At 37.0% G+C, this 20,045-nt stretch overlaps 3 protein-coding genes across 19 annotated transcripts in view; 1 reads left to right on the top strand and 2 right to left on the bottom strand.

The window, feature by feature from the left end:
- Trps1 (transcriptional repressor GATA binding 1) overlaps positions 1–20,045 on the top strand; it is a 226,572-nt gene that overhangs the window by 43,397 nt on the left and 163,130 nt on the right. For 9 of the 16 annotated variants that reach the window (NM_001134837.2, XM_087556425.1, XM_087556423.1 and 6 more), the window contains 1 exon segment: positions 12,526–13,655. In NM_001134837.2, coding sequence (NP_001128309.2) covers positions 12,526–13,655 — 1,130 coding nt within the window. 16 annotated transcript variants of the gene reach the window in all.
- Positions 503–20,045, bottom strand: part of LOC148004790 (uncharacterized) — a 139,167-nt gene continuing 119,624 nt past the window's right edge. Inside the window, exon 4 of one of the 2 annotated variants that reach the window (XR_015625512.1) lies at positions 503–2,798. The gene's annotated coding sequence lies outside the window, so the exon portion shown is untranslated. The remainder of the gene's footprint in view (positions 2,799–20,045) is intronic. The other variant, XR_015625515.1, reaches the window with a different exon arrangement.
- The window catches only part of LOC120093649 (uncharacterized), a 54,970-nt gene continuing 54,260 nt past the window's right edge, over positions 19,336–20,045 (bottom strand). Inside the window, exon 7 of the mRNA XM_087559763.1 lies at positions 19,336–19,496. Within this exon, the coding sequence (XP_087415889.1) occupies positions 19,494–19,496 (3 nt within the window). The 3' untranslated portion in view covers positions 19,336–19,493. The remainder of the gene's footprint in view (positions 19,497–20,045) is intronic.

The raw sequence follows: 20,045 nt of genomic DNA, 5'->3' as shown, positions 1-20,045 counted from the left end.
GGTTACTGTTTCTTGTTCTACTTCATGGTAGTTAGATCATTTCAGCCTTGCAGCGATGGTAGTGATCTGTGACTGCCCATGGCGATCATTCATTGCCTTGCTCTAGTTCTATTAGGCTTCTTTTTTTTTTTTTGTACCTTAAATTAGTATTTGGTTTTATACTTAGTCTAATTGGAGTTAAGTAATATCAACTGTGACAGACACACACACACACACACACACACACACACACACACACACACACACATATATTCCTGAAATGTCAAAATCATTACAAGTGAAAATTGAAAATAACATTTTACATTGACTAAAAATTTCAACGAGAACGTAAGTAGTAAGGGGCCCTGAATGACTTCTATGCAAACCAATAAAGCACCCCTTTGGACGTTTAAGGAAAAGGGCAATAATTTATGAAATGTTTACACATTTATTGAAACCCATACACTATTTTATCTACTTTTCTGCCCTCAGTTGAAAGCAAAAATGACATGAAAAAAATACTAAAGCGTAATAATTTAATTTAATAAAACATTGGAGTGCATATAAAAATTCAATGTTTAATTTTAATTTTTGTGATTTTAGCATAGTTGAAACTCACGGCCAGTTTAGCAAAAAGTATTAAGTTTTTGTTACATCATATAAATTGTTATTGTATTATTAGGAGAGGGAGAACACAAAACGTGATAATTACTATTAAACTTATTTATGAACTATTAGATGTACCATAGAACTAATGAGTTCCCATAGCACTTATTTAGCCCAGGAAGTCCCTTGACAGTCATTTTTGTCATCTTCCTAGCCATGGTACCTCATTCCTACAATTTTCTTCTGAATGATGTCAGATAAGATAAGAAATGCACAGAAAGTTAGGTTACAGAGGACAGATGTAAAATATTTTGTAATATTTGTATAGAGGATCAGGATAGAAAATTCTAAGTGCATTCAGGATCAGAATGGGCATCACCATTAGAAAGGGGATGTGGACAAAACTTAATAAGCCAGTTTCATCTTTAAAATTTCCATCTTCTCAGTGAATTTCTACAAATAGAGTTATTTCTGTGGAGCAGTGAATTAAGGCAACATAGTTATTATGCATAAAAGCTGCATGCTTTTGAACTCCTGTCTTATTAAGGATCATTTCCCTGTCTTATGTCAGATACACTCTGCTGTCAAGCTCTGATTTGGAAAGCAAATACGTGTTTTAGATAAAAGGGTTGGAAGTGCATAATGTCAGTATGCGAAACGGTGTTTTATAATTAGCAAGTAATATGATGTTAATACCTGGATTTCCGGCAGTTTCAGTTTGTTCACTCTGGGGACGACTTCTGAGGGAAGCTGATCCCGCCTGTCAGGAAGGCTCTAAAAAGATTACTAAGGCCTAGGGTTTGGAAGAATTCAGATTTTTAAACACACTTCCATTTCCCCCAAATAGTTATTTGTTAGGTTCTTAGTTATTTATAGTAAAGTTTATGTTTGGGTGGAACACTTTTCCTGGGCAGTGATTTTAGAAATGAAACAGATGTGTGAGCTATCTGAATTTGGAAATAAAACAGCTGATCATAACGGTGCTGTGTACTAAATCCCAACTATGCATGCACCAAAGAAGAAAAGTGATCGGTAATCACAGGCAGGATGGCGATCTTGTTTAGAATTATTTTATTTCCCTCTTCAGTTGAATGAATAAATTCCGTAACATGTAGAGTAAAACCAACCCATGGGGAAAAGTGGGTGATTCTCTCAAGGAAGTGGATGGGTTTAGGGCCAAATCAACAGAAAGTTAACTTCATTTTTCTGTGAAGAAAACACCAAGAATATTGTTGACCAATGATGAGTTTGAACATATGACGCATACATAGTTAATATTGATGCAGAATACATGTCTGAGTAACTTATTAGTTTCCACATTGAACCACAAAACAAACAGCTACTCTTTCTACGTATACTCAGCACCAAAAGCATGGTTAAAATTGCTTTTTACCATCCCAGATTGATGCTTCACAAATGTTCTTTAACTAGTTCTTTCTTTGGGCACTTTATCTGTTTTGACTAAAAGCTGTGAGATAAAATACTGACTACAGAATTTCTTTAATGCAGAATTCTTTAAGAAATATGCATAACTGTCCATCCATCCATCCATCCATCCATCCATCCATCCATCCATCCATCCATCCATCCATCCATCCATCTACCCATCCAGGCATACAAGTAAATACTGAATTTTATGAGTTACTGGCTTGTGTATATACTAATAAAATATTTTTCTAGATGCCAGTATTATGAACAATTTCAGGAATCATTTACTGAGCTACAGTAGTTAAGTCAATTGCAAAAATGGATGAACTATTCATTAATCTTTTTCAATTAAACTGGTTTTTAGGGAACATTCACAGCAGTCAGGTAATGATAGATTTATGACACTTTAGACCAAGATAAAGGAGCACAGGAAAGACCTCAGAGAACTCTGTGCCTTTGATCTATAGTTTGGTTTGACACGGATGGTTTTTATATTAATCGAACTCACTTGACTGCAAATATAAGATAGCTAGTTTGGAAGATGGAGTGATTTAAACAGCGTCTTAGATTTTTATAACTACATTATAAACATTTGAAAATTCAATAGCACAGTTATTATACGACATAAATCACATTTGTGTAAATGGTATTCCAAACAACTTGTCCTATAGATAAAGAACCAAGGCTAGGTGATGGCCAATGACCCTAGAACCACAATTGTCTTGTTTTGCACTTGAGGAATTCATACGGTCCTTCTCTGTTCATCTTCCAGTCATATGCACAGCCTGGAGAACAGAAAAGAGATCATCTGTTTAATGAAAAACAAAAATTAAAAATGACTCCCCGCCCAATCCAAGCTAAGAATAATGGAATCCAAACAACACCAAAACACAAAAAAACAAAATGCAAAAAAAAGAAAATGATTAGCTCTGAGCCACTTGATTTGATAAGGATCCTGTTTCCCTAATGTTTCATCCCCTCTCTGTGTTTTATCAGGGTTTTTTCTTATAGATTTCAGAATAATGGATATGGCCTGATTGGCAAGCCTCATGCCATTTTTACTATCTGTATTCAGTCTTTGAGGCTTGCAAGCAGACCAATAATAGGACAAGAGATTGAGTTCTTTAAAAAGTAATTACAGCCTCTTTCTTTTTAACCTGCTTTATTATGCTTATATTTAAACCTTCTCTGAATGGAGGCCTGCATTAACAACCCGACTCTGCTGTTTCATTAGGGCTTAATGTGCTGTGCATTAGGGCGTTTGCATCATCTTTATGGGGGAGCTTTTAGCTCTCAGATCAGGTTATAAAATTAGGAGTCCTGTCAAGTTGTGCTTCCCACGGGAAAGTGTTTACACTATCCCAAGCTGATAAAAGCTCACGATGCACACAAACCTTTCCATATTAGCAGATCTTTTCTGCTGTTCTGCATTACTCAGGACTCTATGAAAGCAGCTACTGGATTCCTTCTGAGTACTAGAAGGAGCCTTTCTTAACTTACCAGGGACTCTCTTCTGTTTGAGCCAGGAGTGTTACATTTCTGTTTCATAAATATTTTTAATTGCAGTTGTACAATACGTAATGTTAGAAACAGGAAGAACAGATTTTAATGATAGGAAACTATCCATTGTTTTTATACGTTCAACACATTTAACGATAGGAGCTCTATATGTCCTTAACATATAGTTTATTCAGCTAAACACAGGAATTAAAGTCTTGATTCAAAAAGTAAAGGAAAAACAAAACAAAGCTAAACAAAAATAAGACACCCGGGAACATTAATCTCATTGTGGTTTATTTTGACTTGTCCTGAATTTTATTTCCAAATATTTATTTTTTGCCTTGCAGTTTCCTTTGATCTGGACTAGAAGGGAAGTTGTAGATCTTAGCAGGTTCTGTTCCTTTGTTTTTCTGAGTTGAGAACTATTGCAACTTAGAAAAAAAACTGGTGAATGAGACTATAATCAATTCAGACTGTCTATGGAGTACAGAACGTTTGGTGTATGAATCCAGACTTATTTTAGGGCTGTATCTTCTTAACAAGTAATAAAGTGTGCAAAATAAAACATATGCTCACCCCAAGGCCATAAAGCAAAGCAAAGCTATGGCATTTGCCAGTTTATTTTCATCAGTGGAGATGGCTAAGCTGGATAATGTAGCCCCCCAAGGAGGAGAAGTTTGACCATCCCCACTAATCCATTTACCTGCATGGCAGTTAAATCTCCATTTGGCTGTGTTAACTTGAGAGTGGAATGATAAAAGTCCATCCCTCTTTGGTTTTTGGCTTGTTTGTTATCATGGAAAGACTGTGTAACCTTTTCTAGAATATCAGTGTTTCTCTCAAGGCAGAATGTTTAGGATAAAAAATAAATCCAATAATTATCAGTGCATCCAATCAAATTTAGACTCATTCAAATGTTCATAAAAGTTTTATCTTCCAAATGGCCTGCTCTGCTCACTGTATCAAGCAGGAAGATTATTGGGTGCTTTTCATTCTTTGGGTCATTGTAATTATAGCAAGTTTGCAGCTGTGGAAGGCACAGACCCACAGCGAATGCCCCAACTGTAGGGGCGTGTGGAGAGACAACGCAATATCATTTCACTTTCTGATTTTCTTTGTTCTGAGAACCATTAGACCTAGCATATCTTGACTTCTTATTCATCCCGTGACTTCAAATCTTAACAAACGTATACATTTCCAGGCCCTCAACCTTGCTTGGTTTTTATTGAATGGCCAACGCAGCCTTCAGGCTGTCAGTATTTTTAAGTTGATCTATTCTTCTTTCATCATCTTTCAGTTTACATAATAAATATTGCACACAGCTTTCCTCCCCCGGATTTAGATTTGCATTTAATAATAGCTAGCATTTATTAAGGGCTTCTTCTGGGCTGATGTGTCCCTGGGTTCTTTATGTGCATTAACCAACTCATCTTCATAAAAACCCTTGAAGTAGACACTACCATTATATCCATTAGAAGAAAAGAGGAAACAGGTATAGAGGGATTAAAGCACCATGCCCATGAGCAGAGAGTTGCATAACTAGGGTCAATCGGATGTAAACCACGAGAGGCAGGCTCCAGAAGCCTGGTCTCATAACTACTTCAGTATATAGCTTCCTCAAAGGGAAATTGCATTTACTCCAAGGAGAAAAGAGTTGGAGAGAAGCCTAACAGCTCATGAGCTATTCGATCCGCATGCTGAATCATTTTAGATGGGCAGGCATTTGTGATCTCTTTGAGATTATCTGTTATCTAATCCATACAGTATGATGCTGCCCTGTCGGAATTTACTAGGCTAATAATTGAAATCACTGAAAAGAAAATTAAATGTGTTGATTTGTCTCCTTTTTAATTACTGTAATTCATTTTCACTGATTCTTTTGCTACAGAAACTAGTTTTGACAGAGTGGGTACAGGACAAATTTTGCCTTACTCAATTATAAATACAATGTTATTCCCAGATTAAGGGATGCTTCATGCATGCATTTGATTTCTTTTATGTCTTTTCACTCACAGGCTTTTGTTTTAAGAATTTATAATCTGATGGAAGATGTGAGGGATGCTTTCTCCAGTTGGTATGCCCATGAGGACTACTGTTAAGGGGGTGCGCTCACCCTGCTGTGTTCTCCAAGGCTGTATAATTATGCCTTTACCTTCTGCCTACATTGAGCCGAGTACTGTCAATATTAATTATGTTTATTTAGAATATTCAGAATACTTTATTTTTTAAATTTTAATTTACTCTGTGTGTATGAGTTTCTGGGTGGTGTGTGTATGTGTGTGTGTGTGGGATGTGGTCTGTGTGGTATGCTGTGTGTGGTGTGAATGTGTGTTTGGTATATATATATATACATATATATATATATACATATATATGTTTATATGTGTGTGGTGTGTGTAGTGTGTATGTGTGGCATATAGTGTGTGTATGGGGGTATGTTGTATGTGTGATATGCTGTGCATGGCATGAATATGTGTTTGGTGTATATATGTTTATGTGTGTGGTGTGTGTAGTGTGTATGGGTGGTATATATTGTGTGGTGGTGGTGGTGGTGGTGGTGGTGGTGTGCGTGTGTGTGTGTGTGTGTGTGTGTGTGTGTGTGTGTGTGTGTGTGTCGGGGGGCGGGAATGAGCATGTCCATGCAGTTGCCTGAGGGCAGAGGAGGGGCAAAACTTACTTGAGCTGATATACCTGACATCAGTCTGGGAACAATACTCAGCTCTTTGACAAGAGCAGGATGTGTTGTTAAATGCTGAGGCATCCCTTCAGCACATGTGTGAGATTTTTGTGGTAAATCACAGACTTTTGTGAGTTCTGAACTATCGTTTCTTGTTGGTTCCTAGTGCTTCTCAGCTGGTAAAAGTGCCACAAACAAGCGTTTTGGAGTAAAGATATTCTATCCATTCAGAGATTAAACTCTGTTTGCTGAAGTCCCCTGCTCTTTCCTCCCTTTTTCATTTTTCCCTGTGTTTTTATTTTCTTTGTCAGTTCTGAGTATCCAATGCAGGCTTTGTGCATATTAGGCAAGAACCACACTGAGCTCTTCCCCAGCCTGTATTTCCTCGTGCAACACACATGTACTCTTTTTTTTTCTTTTTTTTTTCTTTTTTTCAGAGCTGGGGACTGAACCCAGGGCCTTGTGCTTGCTAGGCAAGCGCTCTACCACTGAGCTAAATCCCCAATCCCATGTACTCTTTTTTGTTTTTGTTTTTTTAAATCTTCATGTATGACAGTAGTAGTGAGAGGTAGACAGATGTAGATGTGTCCTATGAGGAGTTGCCTACAACATATTTGGATCTTCTCATTTCCAGTAAAATGTTGACTTCTGAATTATTTTTAATATTTACTGGTGTGTGGGTGTGTGTGTGTGTGTGTGTGAGAGAGAGAGAGAGAGAGAGAGAGAGAGAGGGAGAGAGAGAGAGAGAGAGAGAGAGAGAGAGAGAGAGAGAGTGTTGTATAGCTATTTGTGGGTTATGGGTGTGCACAGATGTGTGTTAGAAGTCAATCTCATTCTATCTTATACCGTTGGTAAAGGGTCTCTCATTGATCCCATAGTTTAGTTAATGGCCTGCAGAAATCCTACTATCTGTGTCCCTCAAAGCTTTGGCTTTATAGGTACATAGGGTTTTTATGTGAAATCATGTTTAGATTACAAACACTGTGACCCGCTGAGCACCATCTCCTCAGCTCGGCACCCAGGTCTTACTGGGATTAGGGTTGTGATTTATCAGTCTTCTGCCATTCCATCTACCAGGTGCTCACAGAAAAACCAGTTACACTGAGTGACACGACAATATAAAATTTAAATAAGCTAGTTATCTGTGAAGAATCGGCATTGCATTCCTTTTAAAGTAACACCCCCACCCCCACCCCGGAATTCTTTACATTTTGACCATTGCTCCCATTTAGTTGGCCCCTTTAAATCCAAATGTGAAGAGGATTCACGGGAATTATTGTGGTGACACTGATAAGAACAGGCTGCAGGAATAAGCTGCGTGGAGAGTGAGAAGGCTGCCACATAATTAGATTTGCTACTGAAAATTTTAAGCACTTCCTCGCCATCAGAAGCGCGACACTGCAGCGCACTTGGCATTCGGGAATGCGATTTTGAAGCTCTACACACGCAGAAGCATTCTTTATGTGTCTTAGCAGGTTAAATCTGGCCATAGGCATTTTTAGCCTTGTCCATCCCTTACAGATTTCTTCAAGAAATATGAAAGTCCATTATTTCAACAGTGATCTCTATTTAATAACTTAGCTTTTTATTTTAAGGTTTTTACCTTTTTGACTATCTGCCCATAACCTCAAGTCCTCTCAAATTAGCACCCTCCTACTTCGCTCTGTTGTCATCAATTATAGTTCTTGAAAAGGAACCACATCTGAGAGAGAGTTTGTGTGTAGTTCAAACAACTCATTTTTCTAATGTGTTGAAAATGAGTAATTGGACTAAAGTGTCATTTTAAGAATTCCAAGGCTTTAAAACATTTTCCCTTGACATATTCCTTCAGATATTATTTTATTCAGTTTTAATGCATATTATCTGGGGGAAATGAATGAATTCGTACAGACCATGAGGAAACAGTTTTTGAATGTTTTTTGAATTCTCTTGTGAAATGTTTCTGTTAAACAATATGAAATAAATTATAAAGACAACCTATGTAAAATACTATGTGGAAGGAATAGATTCGTTTTAAAAGGCTAAGTTTGAAAATTGGGATTAAAACACAATTACACCATTATTGTTAAGAGGGAACATAAGTTAAAAATCTGTTTTTGTTTGTGTTGTTGTTGTTGGTGGTGGTGGGGATGTGTGTGTGGGGGGGCTGGTTTTTATGTCTAATGTTATTGGTCTTTGGAAGGTTATATGCTCATTTGCTTCGTATGAAAGACACAGCTAAGGGTTTTTTTCTGAAGGCCAAAGCAATGCTGGAGTTGCCGTGAGTGCTTATGCTTCCTTATTCCAGGTGACTCGGGGATGTTGGAGAGATCTTACTGTTTGTCCTCAGTCACATTTGTGCTTTTAGATCAAATGCAGGGAGCCCTTACATACTTCAAATATTAGTAACAAGTTCTCCTTCCCGTCTAGAAAGAATATAAATAGATCATTAGCCTAGTAACAGCAAATGGAACCTTTCAGTTATGCTAAGCGTACTGTTTGAACAAAGTGTGTTGAATTTGCCACTGATGTCACCAGTTCCTGTCTTTGATCGATTCATCATGTTGGCAGGAGAAATGTACTGAATGGGTCACTTTACTAAGTAATATTTTATTCTTGTGACTATTGCTCTGGAGTGTACTGACTAATACATGCTGTCTACTGACTAATACACTTTATGGGCATGTGAGCTCTTTAGATTTTATTTAATTATGAAATTGATGAAATTTAAGGAAGCATTTAGGTTCATTGAAACACATGTCATTTTTACTGCCTTTATCTTAATAGCTACATGTGAGCCATGCCTATCAATGGCACAGAGAGTAAGCACCAAAGTTTTTATTCCTTTGGAAAATTCCATTGGATGGGATAGCTTTAGAGTCTCATTTGATGCTTACAATAATCCACATAAATGGCAAAATTGTGCAACATTGTTTATATTCAGAGAGAGGGGAAACGAGTCTTAGGTTTCTATGTTTGGTTACAGATTTGATATGGGGAACTTCTAGGAGCAGATAAATGCATGAAAATGTGACTGCAGTGAAACAAAGTGTTCTTCATCCAGAATATTTCTTTTTAAATATCCTTAAGGCAAAGAGGTGGTCTAGCTCATGCTCCTTATTTTCATAATGTCCATCCCAGTGCCCAGCACAAGCCAAATAGCAACACTAGGGAGCTAGAGGAGTGCATGTTGGGTCAAAAAAGAATATACAGCTGTATGATTTCAATTTGTGAATATCTACATAGAAATGTTCTGCATTAATCCATTATAATTTCAAATGTTGGTTAGTAAAGGAAGAAAGTCAGTATGTTCTACTTTTTGTCTTTTTAAGTATAATCATAGCTAAGAGATATTTTTACAATTATTGTTGAATTCCAACCTTTGAGAAGTTTGGAGTAACTATGTATAAGAGCGGTTTCCTGACAATAGGTTTTAATAAATTGTTACTGATAATGCTTAAACTTTTCTTGCTATGAAGTTTTATTTAACTAAGATAGGAGAAGATCAAAACTAACATGTGCAGGTACTAAAAATAAAATCAGTGTGGGCAGTAGACATGGATAGTGTCTCCTAATAAATTCTGTTTTATTTTTCAGAGGTGGCTAAATAATGAATATCAGATACGTATTACTGTGACTTGTGTAAACGGGCTACTGTAGAAGCATCACATAGAGTCTAGATCATCTTTTTGAGAGAAAAACTAAGTAGACTATAAAAATCTTGTATTTCCCTCGATAGTTTTTTAATAATATGTGATTCCCATGCCATTTTGATTTCCATACTGCATAAAAGTATGGCTTACCGACATCAGCCAATAAGACATTTTTGTAATCTATAGAAGGATCAAAGTGAATGCTTTTTGTCATGGAATACGATTTGTGAGTTTTAATGGTTGCTTGTGTTGTATAAGAAAGCTCAATTGTGGGAACGCACAATTAGGATAATTGTGGAATTTAGTAGTTATTCAGAGCGTACTGAGTAGTGGAGTTGTCACACCTACTTCCATAGGTGAAGAACACGTCTCAGACACATTGTCAACACTAATTGAGACAACCTAATAACCTTAAAGTTTGCTTCGTTTCCATCAAAATACTTCCCTGATAATTATTCCTAAACTTCTCTTCATTCACGGTTAGAAACAACTGAAAAGGTGCCTACAAATGGATAATATTTCACTTGAAAATCTTCTGTGTAGGGGTTTCCTAAGAACATGTGTCCTAATTGTTCAACTACTTTGGCATGGCTGGGCACATGGGGCTTAAAGATTGCAAAATCAAACGTGGTGATGATCTGAGGTAGTTTCTTAGGAATCTTACTTGTTTGAGCAGAAGTTCGAAGCCTTTTACATTAAGCAGCTCAGCATATTGAAGCGATGTAGTAGATAAAACAACACAATTATTCATCTTTAGACTTTTGCACTTTGTGGTTATCATTATTATAAGACAGTATTTACCATTTTGATCTGTACTTAAGTTCCCAAAATGATTGATAATGGCATCCCACTTACTGTTTGTTTCTTTGAACGTAAGATTTCTTCTCAATTCTAGTGAATTGGGAAGTCCATGTAGAAGTTTTGCAATAGAATCTGTTTTGTGCAACTTTCAGCTCTCTTTGACCAGTGTAAGGATGCGCTCTGTGTTTTTTGTCAAGGATTTGACTTTGACCCTCTTTTAAGCTGTTGACTCTCAGATTTCTACATGGCAGCGTTTGCCAGTATTAGCTTTCATGGTTCAGAAATCATATTTTGATAGATTAAAAACTATGTGCACCCACACGCACACAAATGTGTGCACACACTTGTGTGTTTGTGCATGTGTGTATATCTTCATGCATGTGTGTGTATCATCATCTTTTAAGAAAGAATGTGAAAACAATCAAACTGTTATCTTAATATCCATTCAATAACAAGATGTTTATGTGTTAGTGTTGATTTCCTAGAACTATAATGCTGGACACGAATTTAGAACTTACCACAGTTAAGGAAGCTGTTGGCCTGAGAGTTTAATGAAGAGTCTGCCTTTTTGGGAAGCAAATGCTTACATTTTAGTTCCATACAGTAGAAGAAACAACCAGTTCAGAATGCACTACAGAATATAATTTACATTTTAAGTAGAACATTCAAATGATTTTGAGAAGCCGAAACTTTTCTCATGGAATGATTTGGAAATGAGCAGTCATCACACGTGTCATTTTTGAGCAGCTGTTGAAGAAGGCAGAACATGATTTTGCCACTTGCTTCAAACACTACATCTGGTTGCTGGAAAAATAAGAGATCACTGATGTCTGAAGGAAGCGCTTGCCCTCACACTCCTTTGCTTCCTTCCTTCCTTCCTTCCTTTCTATATTTTATTTTTTCAAGATTTCAGCCAGCAATTCTATTTCAAACCATGAGTTTTGGTTCAGTATGATTCTTGACTGAGATACCTATTCAGATCAGGAAATTCCTTCTAAAGTGCCTTTGAAGGCCAATAAAATTTTCTTTCTTTCTTTTTTCTCTCGTTATTTATTTTTATTTATTTCTCTTTCTTTATTCGAGCTAGAGTTTGCATATTTAGCCTAAGGCAGTTTTGAACTCTGTCTTCTGAATGTTGCATTATATTCTATGATAGCATGCTTTACTATTCAACTAAAGGTCATCAAAGACAGTAGAATTGTATAGCTTTTCATGGAGCGTTCATTGCCTTATTTTAATGTTTGACCATTTTGGAGGGGATAGTGGCTACTAGCTATCAAAGCCCTAACAGGTTTATCTCCATTCTTTGGCCTAGAAGAGTTTGAAATACTCACTATTCTTGCCCATTTAGTTTTAATTTGGTTTTATTGTGCATAATTAAGCTTCTGTTAGAAACCCTATGTGCGATCATTTTAGGACCCGTAAACAGTAAAACAAAGGACTGCTCTTTGCCTGTCACCTCAATGCTAAAGGAATGAGTGTCACATTTCCTTAGAGAATCTCTTCAATGAGTGACCTCTTCAATGACTACCTCTGGTTTTCATAGCAACCCTTATATTTTCAAATGGAAACCCCTTGTTATTTGGGTATTTCTGCAGTCATGTAGAGCAAACCCACGTAGTTACAAATAGATTTCTTAAAATATATATTATTTAGTTCTATGAATTGGTTATAGTACTTTTATTACATGTCTTCCTCCTTTGCCCTAAAATGAAGTACACAAGTTGTCCCCAGTGAGAAATAAGGACTGCTCTGTACCCCTAGCTCAAGTGTTTCCTAAGATGCAGGCAAAGTACTATCATTTTATAAACGTGTTCAATACTTGACAATAACCCTTCCTTCCCAACAGGTGACTGAATTCATGGCACGTCTAATGTAACTTCCATCTCTCCCTCATTGCAGGTCACTTCAGGTGGAACGTTCATTGGCATTGGACGGAAAACTCCCGATTGCCAAGGCAACACCAAGTATTTCCGCTGCAAATTCTGCAATTTCACTTACATGGGCAACTCGTCAACTGAACTAGAACAACATTTTCTTCAGACTCACCCGAATAAAATCAAAGTGTCTCTCCCGTCCTCCGAGGGCGTGAAAGCTTCAGAGAAAAACTCTAACAAATCCATCCCTGCGCTTCGAGCCAGTGACTCTGGGGATGTAGGAAAATGGCAGGACAAAATGACAGTCAAAGCTGGAGATGACACCCCTGTCGGCTACTCAGTGCCCATCAAGCCCCTCGATTCCTCACGACAAAATGGTACAGAGGCCACCAGTTATTACTGGTGTAAATTTTGTAGTTTCAGCTGTGAGTCATCTAGCTCGCTTAAGCTGCTAGAACATTACGGCAAGCAGCATGGAGCAGTGCAGTCGGGCGGCCTTAATCCAGAGTTGAATGACAAACTTCCCAGGGGCTCTGTCATTAATCAAAATGATCTAGCCAAAAGTGTAGAAGGAGAGCCATTGACCAAGCCAGAAAAGGGCTTGAGTGGGGCTAAAAAGAAGGACTTCCCCAGCAAGGGAGCAGAGGATAATATGGTAACGAGCTATAACTGTCAGTTCTGTGACTTTAGATATTCCAAAAGCCATGGCCCTGATGTGATTGTAGTGGGTCCACTTCTCCGTCATTATCAGCAACTCCATAACATCCACAAGTGTACCATTAAGCATTGTCCATTCTGTCCCAGAGGCCTTTGCAGCCCAGAAAAGCACCTTGGAGAAATTACTTATCCGTTTGCTTGTAGAAAAAGTAATTGTTCCCACTGTGCACTCTTGCTGTTACACTTGTCTCCTGGGGTGGCCGGAAGTTCCAGAGTCAAACACCAATGCCACCAGTGTTCCTTCTCTACCCCCGATGTAGATGTGCTCCTCTTTCACTATGAGACCGTGCATGAGTCCCAAGCATCGGATGTCAAACAAGAGGTAAACCACCTGCTAGGATCTGAAGGGCAGCAGGCTGCCAGGGACAGCAAGGAACACTCGTGCACCAAATGTGATTTTATAACCCAGGTGGAAGAAGAGATCTCTAGACACTACAGGTAAGTCTGCTGGGGAGCAAAATACCAAGGAATCAGAGAACCCAGAGGATGGAGGCAGGAATTGGCGGGACTGCACGTGGTGTGGCTGAACATATAGGGCAGTCACATTGAAGGTCTTCTAGAGAATTGCAAAGAAGTTGGTTGATGTGATGTCTTCACATTGTAGTTTAGTCATGTGCTCTCATGTCTCCTAAATGTCTTCTACCGCTTGCAGAGTTCATTTTCCAATTCTCAGCAGTATGGATGATGGATGAGGTTACTGATTTACCATAGCTAGTATGACTCTGCATCCCATAATTATAGAAGGGACAGCACCCAAATTAATGGTTCTATTAGAATATATGGTATGTTCTGGGAAAAAAAAATCAGTCCGAGAATGTTTCCTGTTTCTCTCTTTGAATGAGATTGGTTGCTCCTTTCACTCATTTAATATATGTGTTTGCTTTTTAATTTCAGAACTGTACATTGTACCAGGAATTGAGTGTGTAGGAGTAAATAAGATAGGCACAGTTAGTAACCACTTGTAGCTGGCAATTAAAAGGGAGGAAAAGGCACCCACATATCATCAGGTGTCGGGAGTGTCACAAAATCAGAGGAACCAAAGACTCCATTTGAGATAAACGTAGTAAGACCACACCTTAACCATGACAAGTCAGGAAATGCCATCTAAGGAAGAGCCGTTTAAGTTGAGACCTGTTTATAATCTGGGATTATTATGCTCAAGGCTTTCAGATACACGGTGTGCAGAGTTGAGCATTTATTGTTATTCTGCCTCTCAGCACTGAAGTAAATTGTGTATTTTCTTTCTTCTATTATCTTTAATTTTTGACATGGTCCTACTGTAACTCAAGCTTGAGTATGAATAACTCTCTGTATAACCCAGGTTGACTCTAAACTCCTGGCAATATTTCTGCCTCAGGGTTTGCCACACATTGAGATGAGAGGGGCGAGCCATTGCAGGTAGCTTTTTCTTGCTATTGGAAATGCTTTTCAATATTGAGGTTCAATACCCTAGATTGAAAACAAGTCTGCTTATTTTAGTTTTGTGTGTGTAACTTCTCAGTTATCAGTAATGAGGGAGTTGTGCCCAACAATAGGCTAAGGATGTTAGATGCTAATGTGAAGGACATTCTAGTGTTCACAGTGCATCAAAATGTTCAGAAAACACTTACTTGAGATTTACACTGTTTAATTTATAAGGTCAGCTCTGGGAAAGACACAGGGTTGCAATCAAGTATGTGTTCACACTTGCAATGAGTGTTTCTGTCTCCTCTGATGTTTGTCGCATGTTAATTTCTTTCTGGGCTAGCAAGCGCCAGCTTTTCTGCAACTCTTACTAGTGTGGATGCACAAGTATGGGTGAGTTTGTGCATATTTACTTGTGAAGTGCTACTGACTTTTTGCAGCAATTGTTATTTCTCTAATCATGAGGGAAATGGAATAAGTACAGAAATACACAGATATGTATTATGTGTGTTCATGTGCATATGGGTGAATATATGTGTGGATGAATGTACTGGCCCCCTACACACAAAGACAAAGCTAATGGTACACATAGAAACCATAGGATTTGGGCAAACAACATTTTCTCCAGGGTCTAAGCCATTACTTAAAATTTTGTTTGAAATATACAGGATATTTATGTCCTTTAGATAAAGGAAATAATCTTTGGAGAAATAAATAGTATGAATAAAGGAGATACCTTAGTAATATCCGGATTAATTTACTTCTTAGTACTGAAAGTAGCCTCTACTAGGAAAAGAGTATTCTATCCTTACCCCGCACTGTAGCTGTAAAGTTTAACACATGAGCATGCATAGGTCTTGGCAAAGGTCTTTATGCAAATGGCATTCCCAGCAGTGTTTACCTCCATAATAATTTTCAATACTGATAGCTCCAAGGTGAGTTACATTTTAATCTTCCATTACTTAGTTGTAGAGCCTTTTGAGGGTCTAAGGTGTATGCCAAAGATAGTAGTATGTTGGCTTTGAGTTTAAGTCAAACTCCTAGCATTTTATTAGCTAAGAAATTAAATAGAATGTGTCCTTAAAGCACAGAGTACTTTAATAATACTTTTAAATATTGACATGCTTTCGTGGATCTAAGGACCTTTTAGATTTTAGGTTATGCACCCACAACTGGAGAAGTTTTATGGACTTGTTTGAAATTTAGAGCCTTATGGTTTCAAGAGTCATAATTCATGACTAGGAAGTATAAGGAAACTTTAACAAATGTCGATCACATTGGAAGCCTCAAGGATGTAACATGAAATAGTCATGCAGGCGGTTAAAATTCAATCCATTATGGAACTATTTTCTTCCATGCAATGTTTTAAAAATAGAATAAGAGGTCATCTTACCTTATCTCAAATCTTTATAATGGCGCTCGTAGAGTGCAACTAGTATCATTATATGATACTGTTATGGGATATTCTGGTCTTTGAGTACTCGATGAACAAGAGTGAGACTATAGCAAAAATTAAGATAAGCCTCTAACTGTACAACAAGTGCGAAATCATTTTTATCCAAAACAGAGGTGATATGGAACTCAGAGAAATCTCAGCATGGAATCCATAAGTGCTGGGCTGTTCTGAGTGGGGCTGAAATGTTATCCACTCAATAACTAGAAATGGGTCATTTATCATCCTTTCACAGTGCTAAAACACCTCCTAATTCACCTTGTATCTGTCATTATTTTCCATGCATTAATCTGTTTCTCTTACTTCATATTTTTTATTAGTTTATACTATTCAATAGATAGTACTTCTATTTTCTATTAGTTACCATTTTTATCAAAAATGTACAGTGTTATAATTCATGTTTCAGACCTAAGTAGGACAAAAGTCTCCTTACAAAGCAACTGTAAGCAAGTATTTTAGTTAAAACATACTTTTAATGTATTGCCAGACTTCCCCAAATTAAGGGGAATTTCCAAAGCTTATTCTCCACTTCACCAAGAACGAGCTAAACCATAGTGAGGGAGAAGTGAAAAGTAAGTGTGGCATGTGAGGTTGCTCAGAGGACAAATGCCAGTGTGTCTGCTGGACGTAGTCAAGACTAAGGCGTGGGGTCATCTGAAAAAGAAGCTGAATTCACGAGTTCCGCTTTAGTGCTGCTGTTCACTAAATAAGTTCTACATTCAGTGCTCCACTGTTTGCTAAATTTATAGTAGAAAAGCACTTCAATTTTTATTTGCAAAGTAGTCCTAGGTTAAGGCAAGTTTTATACGTGTTTACTGCTGCAAAATTTGCTATGTAGACGGAGAGCCGATACACCATATGTGGAAAAGGTAGAAAGCAGAAATGATAGATTTTGATACCAGGAACTTGAGATAGAGTAATTTTCAGTGATAATGTCATAATTGTCATGTGTTTAAAGAAGTAAAATACTATTTAAAATTAATCATGCAATGGAAAACTTTACTGAGGGGAACCAACGAACAGATACCGTTACTAATTAAAAAACATAATCGTTGAAAATTAAATAGGATAATTTCCAGATTCGGTAACAATAACGAGCTGTGAGGAAATCACAATGAGACATTAGAACAACATTTTTTGAATAAATATTCTTTTATTTAAATATTTGATTAATCTAATTATTTAATTTGTGTGAGTGTTTTGTCTGCATGCTTGTCTATGCACCACTTGTTTGCTTGATGACTCAGAGACCAGAAAAGGGTGTTGGATTTCCTGAGTCTGGAGTTACGGTCAGCTGTGAGACACCATGTGGATGCTAGGATAAGACCATGATCTTCTAGAAGAGCAGCCAGTGCTCTTAATTGCTGGGTCATCTCTCCAGGCCCAGAGAGAAAGTTTTGAAGAGACAACAAGGCAGTTAAAAATACAAAACCAGATAATGAATACTCTGGAAATACAATGAAATCTTTACATATGCACAACTAGTCGCAATCTTAGAAGAAGAAACAGAAAATGGCATAGTTGGTATCTGAGAAGAAAATAGCAAGTGCTATCTTCCAGGACTCCCTGATGAAAAAATAGAATGCATGGATACAAAGAAGCATAAGCTATACTAAGTAAAATACATCAAACTAAACTTACCCATAAGTATATTATTGCAAAATCCAAAAGCCGTGATCTTTAAGAGGAGCCACAGACAAACAGTAAATGAAGTACATAGAAAGGAGAAGTTATTTGATATGCTCTCATTAGCAAAGTTGGAAACCGGAAGCAGGAGGAATATTGACAAATGAAACCAACCTAGTGTTGCTTGCCACCCACCCAGACAGTCTCTAAGGATGTAAGAGTAGACATGTTCAGATAAGACCTGGGGAGCAGCTCTGTCACAGGCACCTGTCATTGGGATATTTATGAATAATTTTAGGATGGTTATCTTATATCTCTGAGTTCGAAGTAATTAACACTGGGTGCTGTAGATGGTCAGAGTAATGAGGCCATGGCTTAGTATTTATCTTAAACGGTGTTGATGGAACATGGCTAATGTGTTTGATTGATATTGAAAATAGGTATTTATGATCAGCACTTAATTATCAGAAAATATGGAAATACCAAGTCTCCTGAACATCAGTTCAATTTGTAAATTGATAAAAGCATGGTAATTACAGTGAGATCAGTGTTGATTTTATATTTTTTTAAGTAGTGTATAATAAATCAATGCCTGGAATACTCAGATGCAGACATCACATTTTAACTTGAAAACTGCCACTGCGAAACAGAAAAATATTAAGAATGTTGCAGACCATGGAGAAAATAATGTGTAGAATTTTTTACCTTTACTTGTAAACATTAATTATGAAAAATTCATAATTAATTATGAAAAATTTCAAAAATGTCCTGAACGCATGCAACATGATTGTCTGGGACAGCGGGTGTTGCACAGTGGGAGAGTGCAAAGGATGTGCAAGGGATGTGCAAGGCAAGATCAGCAAAGCAGATATGTAAGCACACATAAAAGAAAAAGAAAATATCTAGTTAGTCTGCAAATAAGAGAAATTTTAGGCTTGATTTTCAATTTATGATAGGTTTTATATAGGTTAGTATTTGTTGTTTGCTTTTCTTTATTGGAAGACATATTTCTGTTCTGAATACATATGTATTAGAGCATATCATCCCTTTCAAAATGAATTACAAACTGGAATTTTCCAGGCATGACACTGTGTAATTTTCTAACACTAAATGGAATAGACAGTTTAACCTACTTGAAGATGAAGCACACTCTTTATTAAAGATAGCTACTACAAATTAACTATTAGTCAGACTATTGAAACTTAAGAAATAAATCAGCATTTCTCCCCAGTAAGACCAAAATGCACCTCACTTCTAAAATATTTTGGCATATGTCTGTAATTCTGAAACATGGTAGGTGAAGGATTAGGAGTGTAAATGGCATTCTCATATCATCTTCCACAGTGAGTTACTGATCAACTTGGGCTACGTGAGACCCTGCCTCATAGAGAGCAACAATATTGAGGTGTTTTTTAAAAAATCTGTTTTCTGGTTGGATCTGCCTTTTGAGAACTCTCACATCTTTTCTTTATCATTCTAAGATTGTCCCAACACATTATAGATTTTGATATCAACAAAATTGAATCTGAGAAATGACCAATGCTTACTGCATAACAGTCTTACTGATCTATGTTTAAATTAAGATATTTACTCACCAACATTGACCCTACCTGTGTCATGATTTATCTGTAATTATTTGATTCTATAAAGTTTTATTGATTAGCATTTATGACTTTTTCATTTCCTTTGATTTTCCTTTCGTTCACTGATAAAGAAAAACCATGGTTCAAATTCTTCACAATTACTATTAACATTCAGTAAGAAAGTGCCTTTCAGGAGATACTTAACATCAGTCACTAGAAAGAGAATGTAAGAGAGAAAAGTAAAACATTGATATTGCTTTAGTATATACCAAGACTGGCTTACTGTACAAATAGAAATACCATCTGTCTTAGAGAAGAATGAGTTTATCAGAGACTTACCATTTCAGAGGTTACAATTTATCACATGGTAGAGACCATGTCAGCAGGCAGAAAGCTTTATGCTAAAACAGTGTCAAAAAGCTTACATCTTGACTCAGATTTATGAGGCAGAGACAGAGAGACACTAGGGATATCTTATGAAAGAGATACACCTTCTTTAACAAGGCCACACCTCCTCATCCTTCCCAAACAGTTCCACCAACTCTAGACTAAATAATCAAACAAATGAGCCTATGGAAGCCATTTTCACACAAATCACCCTACCATTAGAGTTTTGTCAAATAAATAGACTTTATTTTATCTGCATTTTATTCCTGGAAACATTCCTAATCCTCTTATGAATTATGAAAATAAAAAAAAAACACGAAAAACTTCTAGCACTGAATGAATTAATGCTACTTTTGGGATAAAAGCTAACTGCAA

This window comes from Rattus norvegicus, chromosome 7, assembly GCF_021556685.1.
Source record: "Rattus norvegicus strain SHRSP/BbbUtx chromosome 7, alternate assembly SHRSP_T2T, whole genome shotgun sequence".
Classification (NCBI taxonomy): domain Eukaryota; kingdom Metazoa; phylum Chordata; class Mammalia; order Rodentia; family Muridae; genus Rattus; species Rattus norvegicus.
Note: the sequence above shows the minus strand (reverse complement) of the source record. Positions and strands in the feature narration are given on the sequence as shown.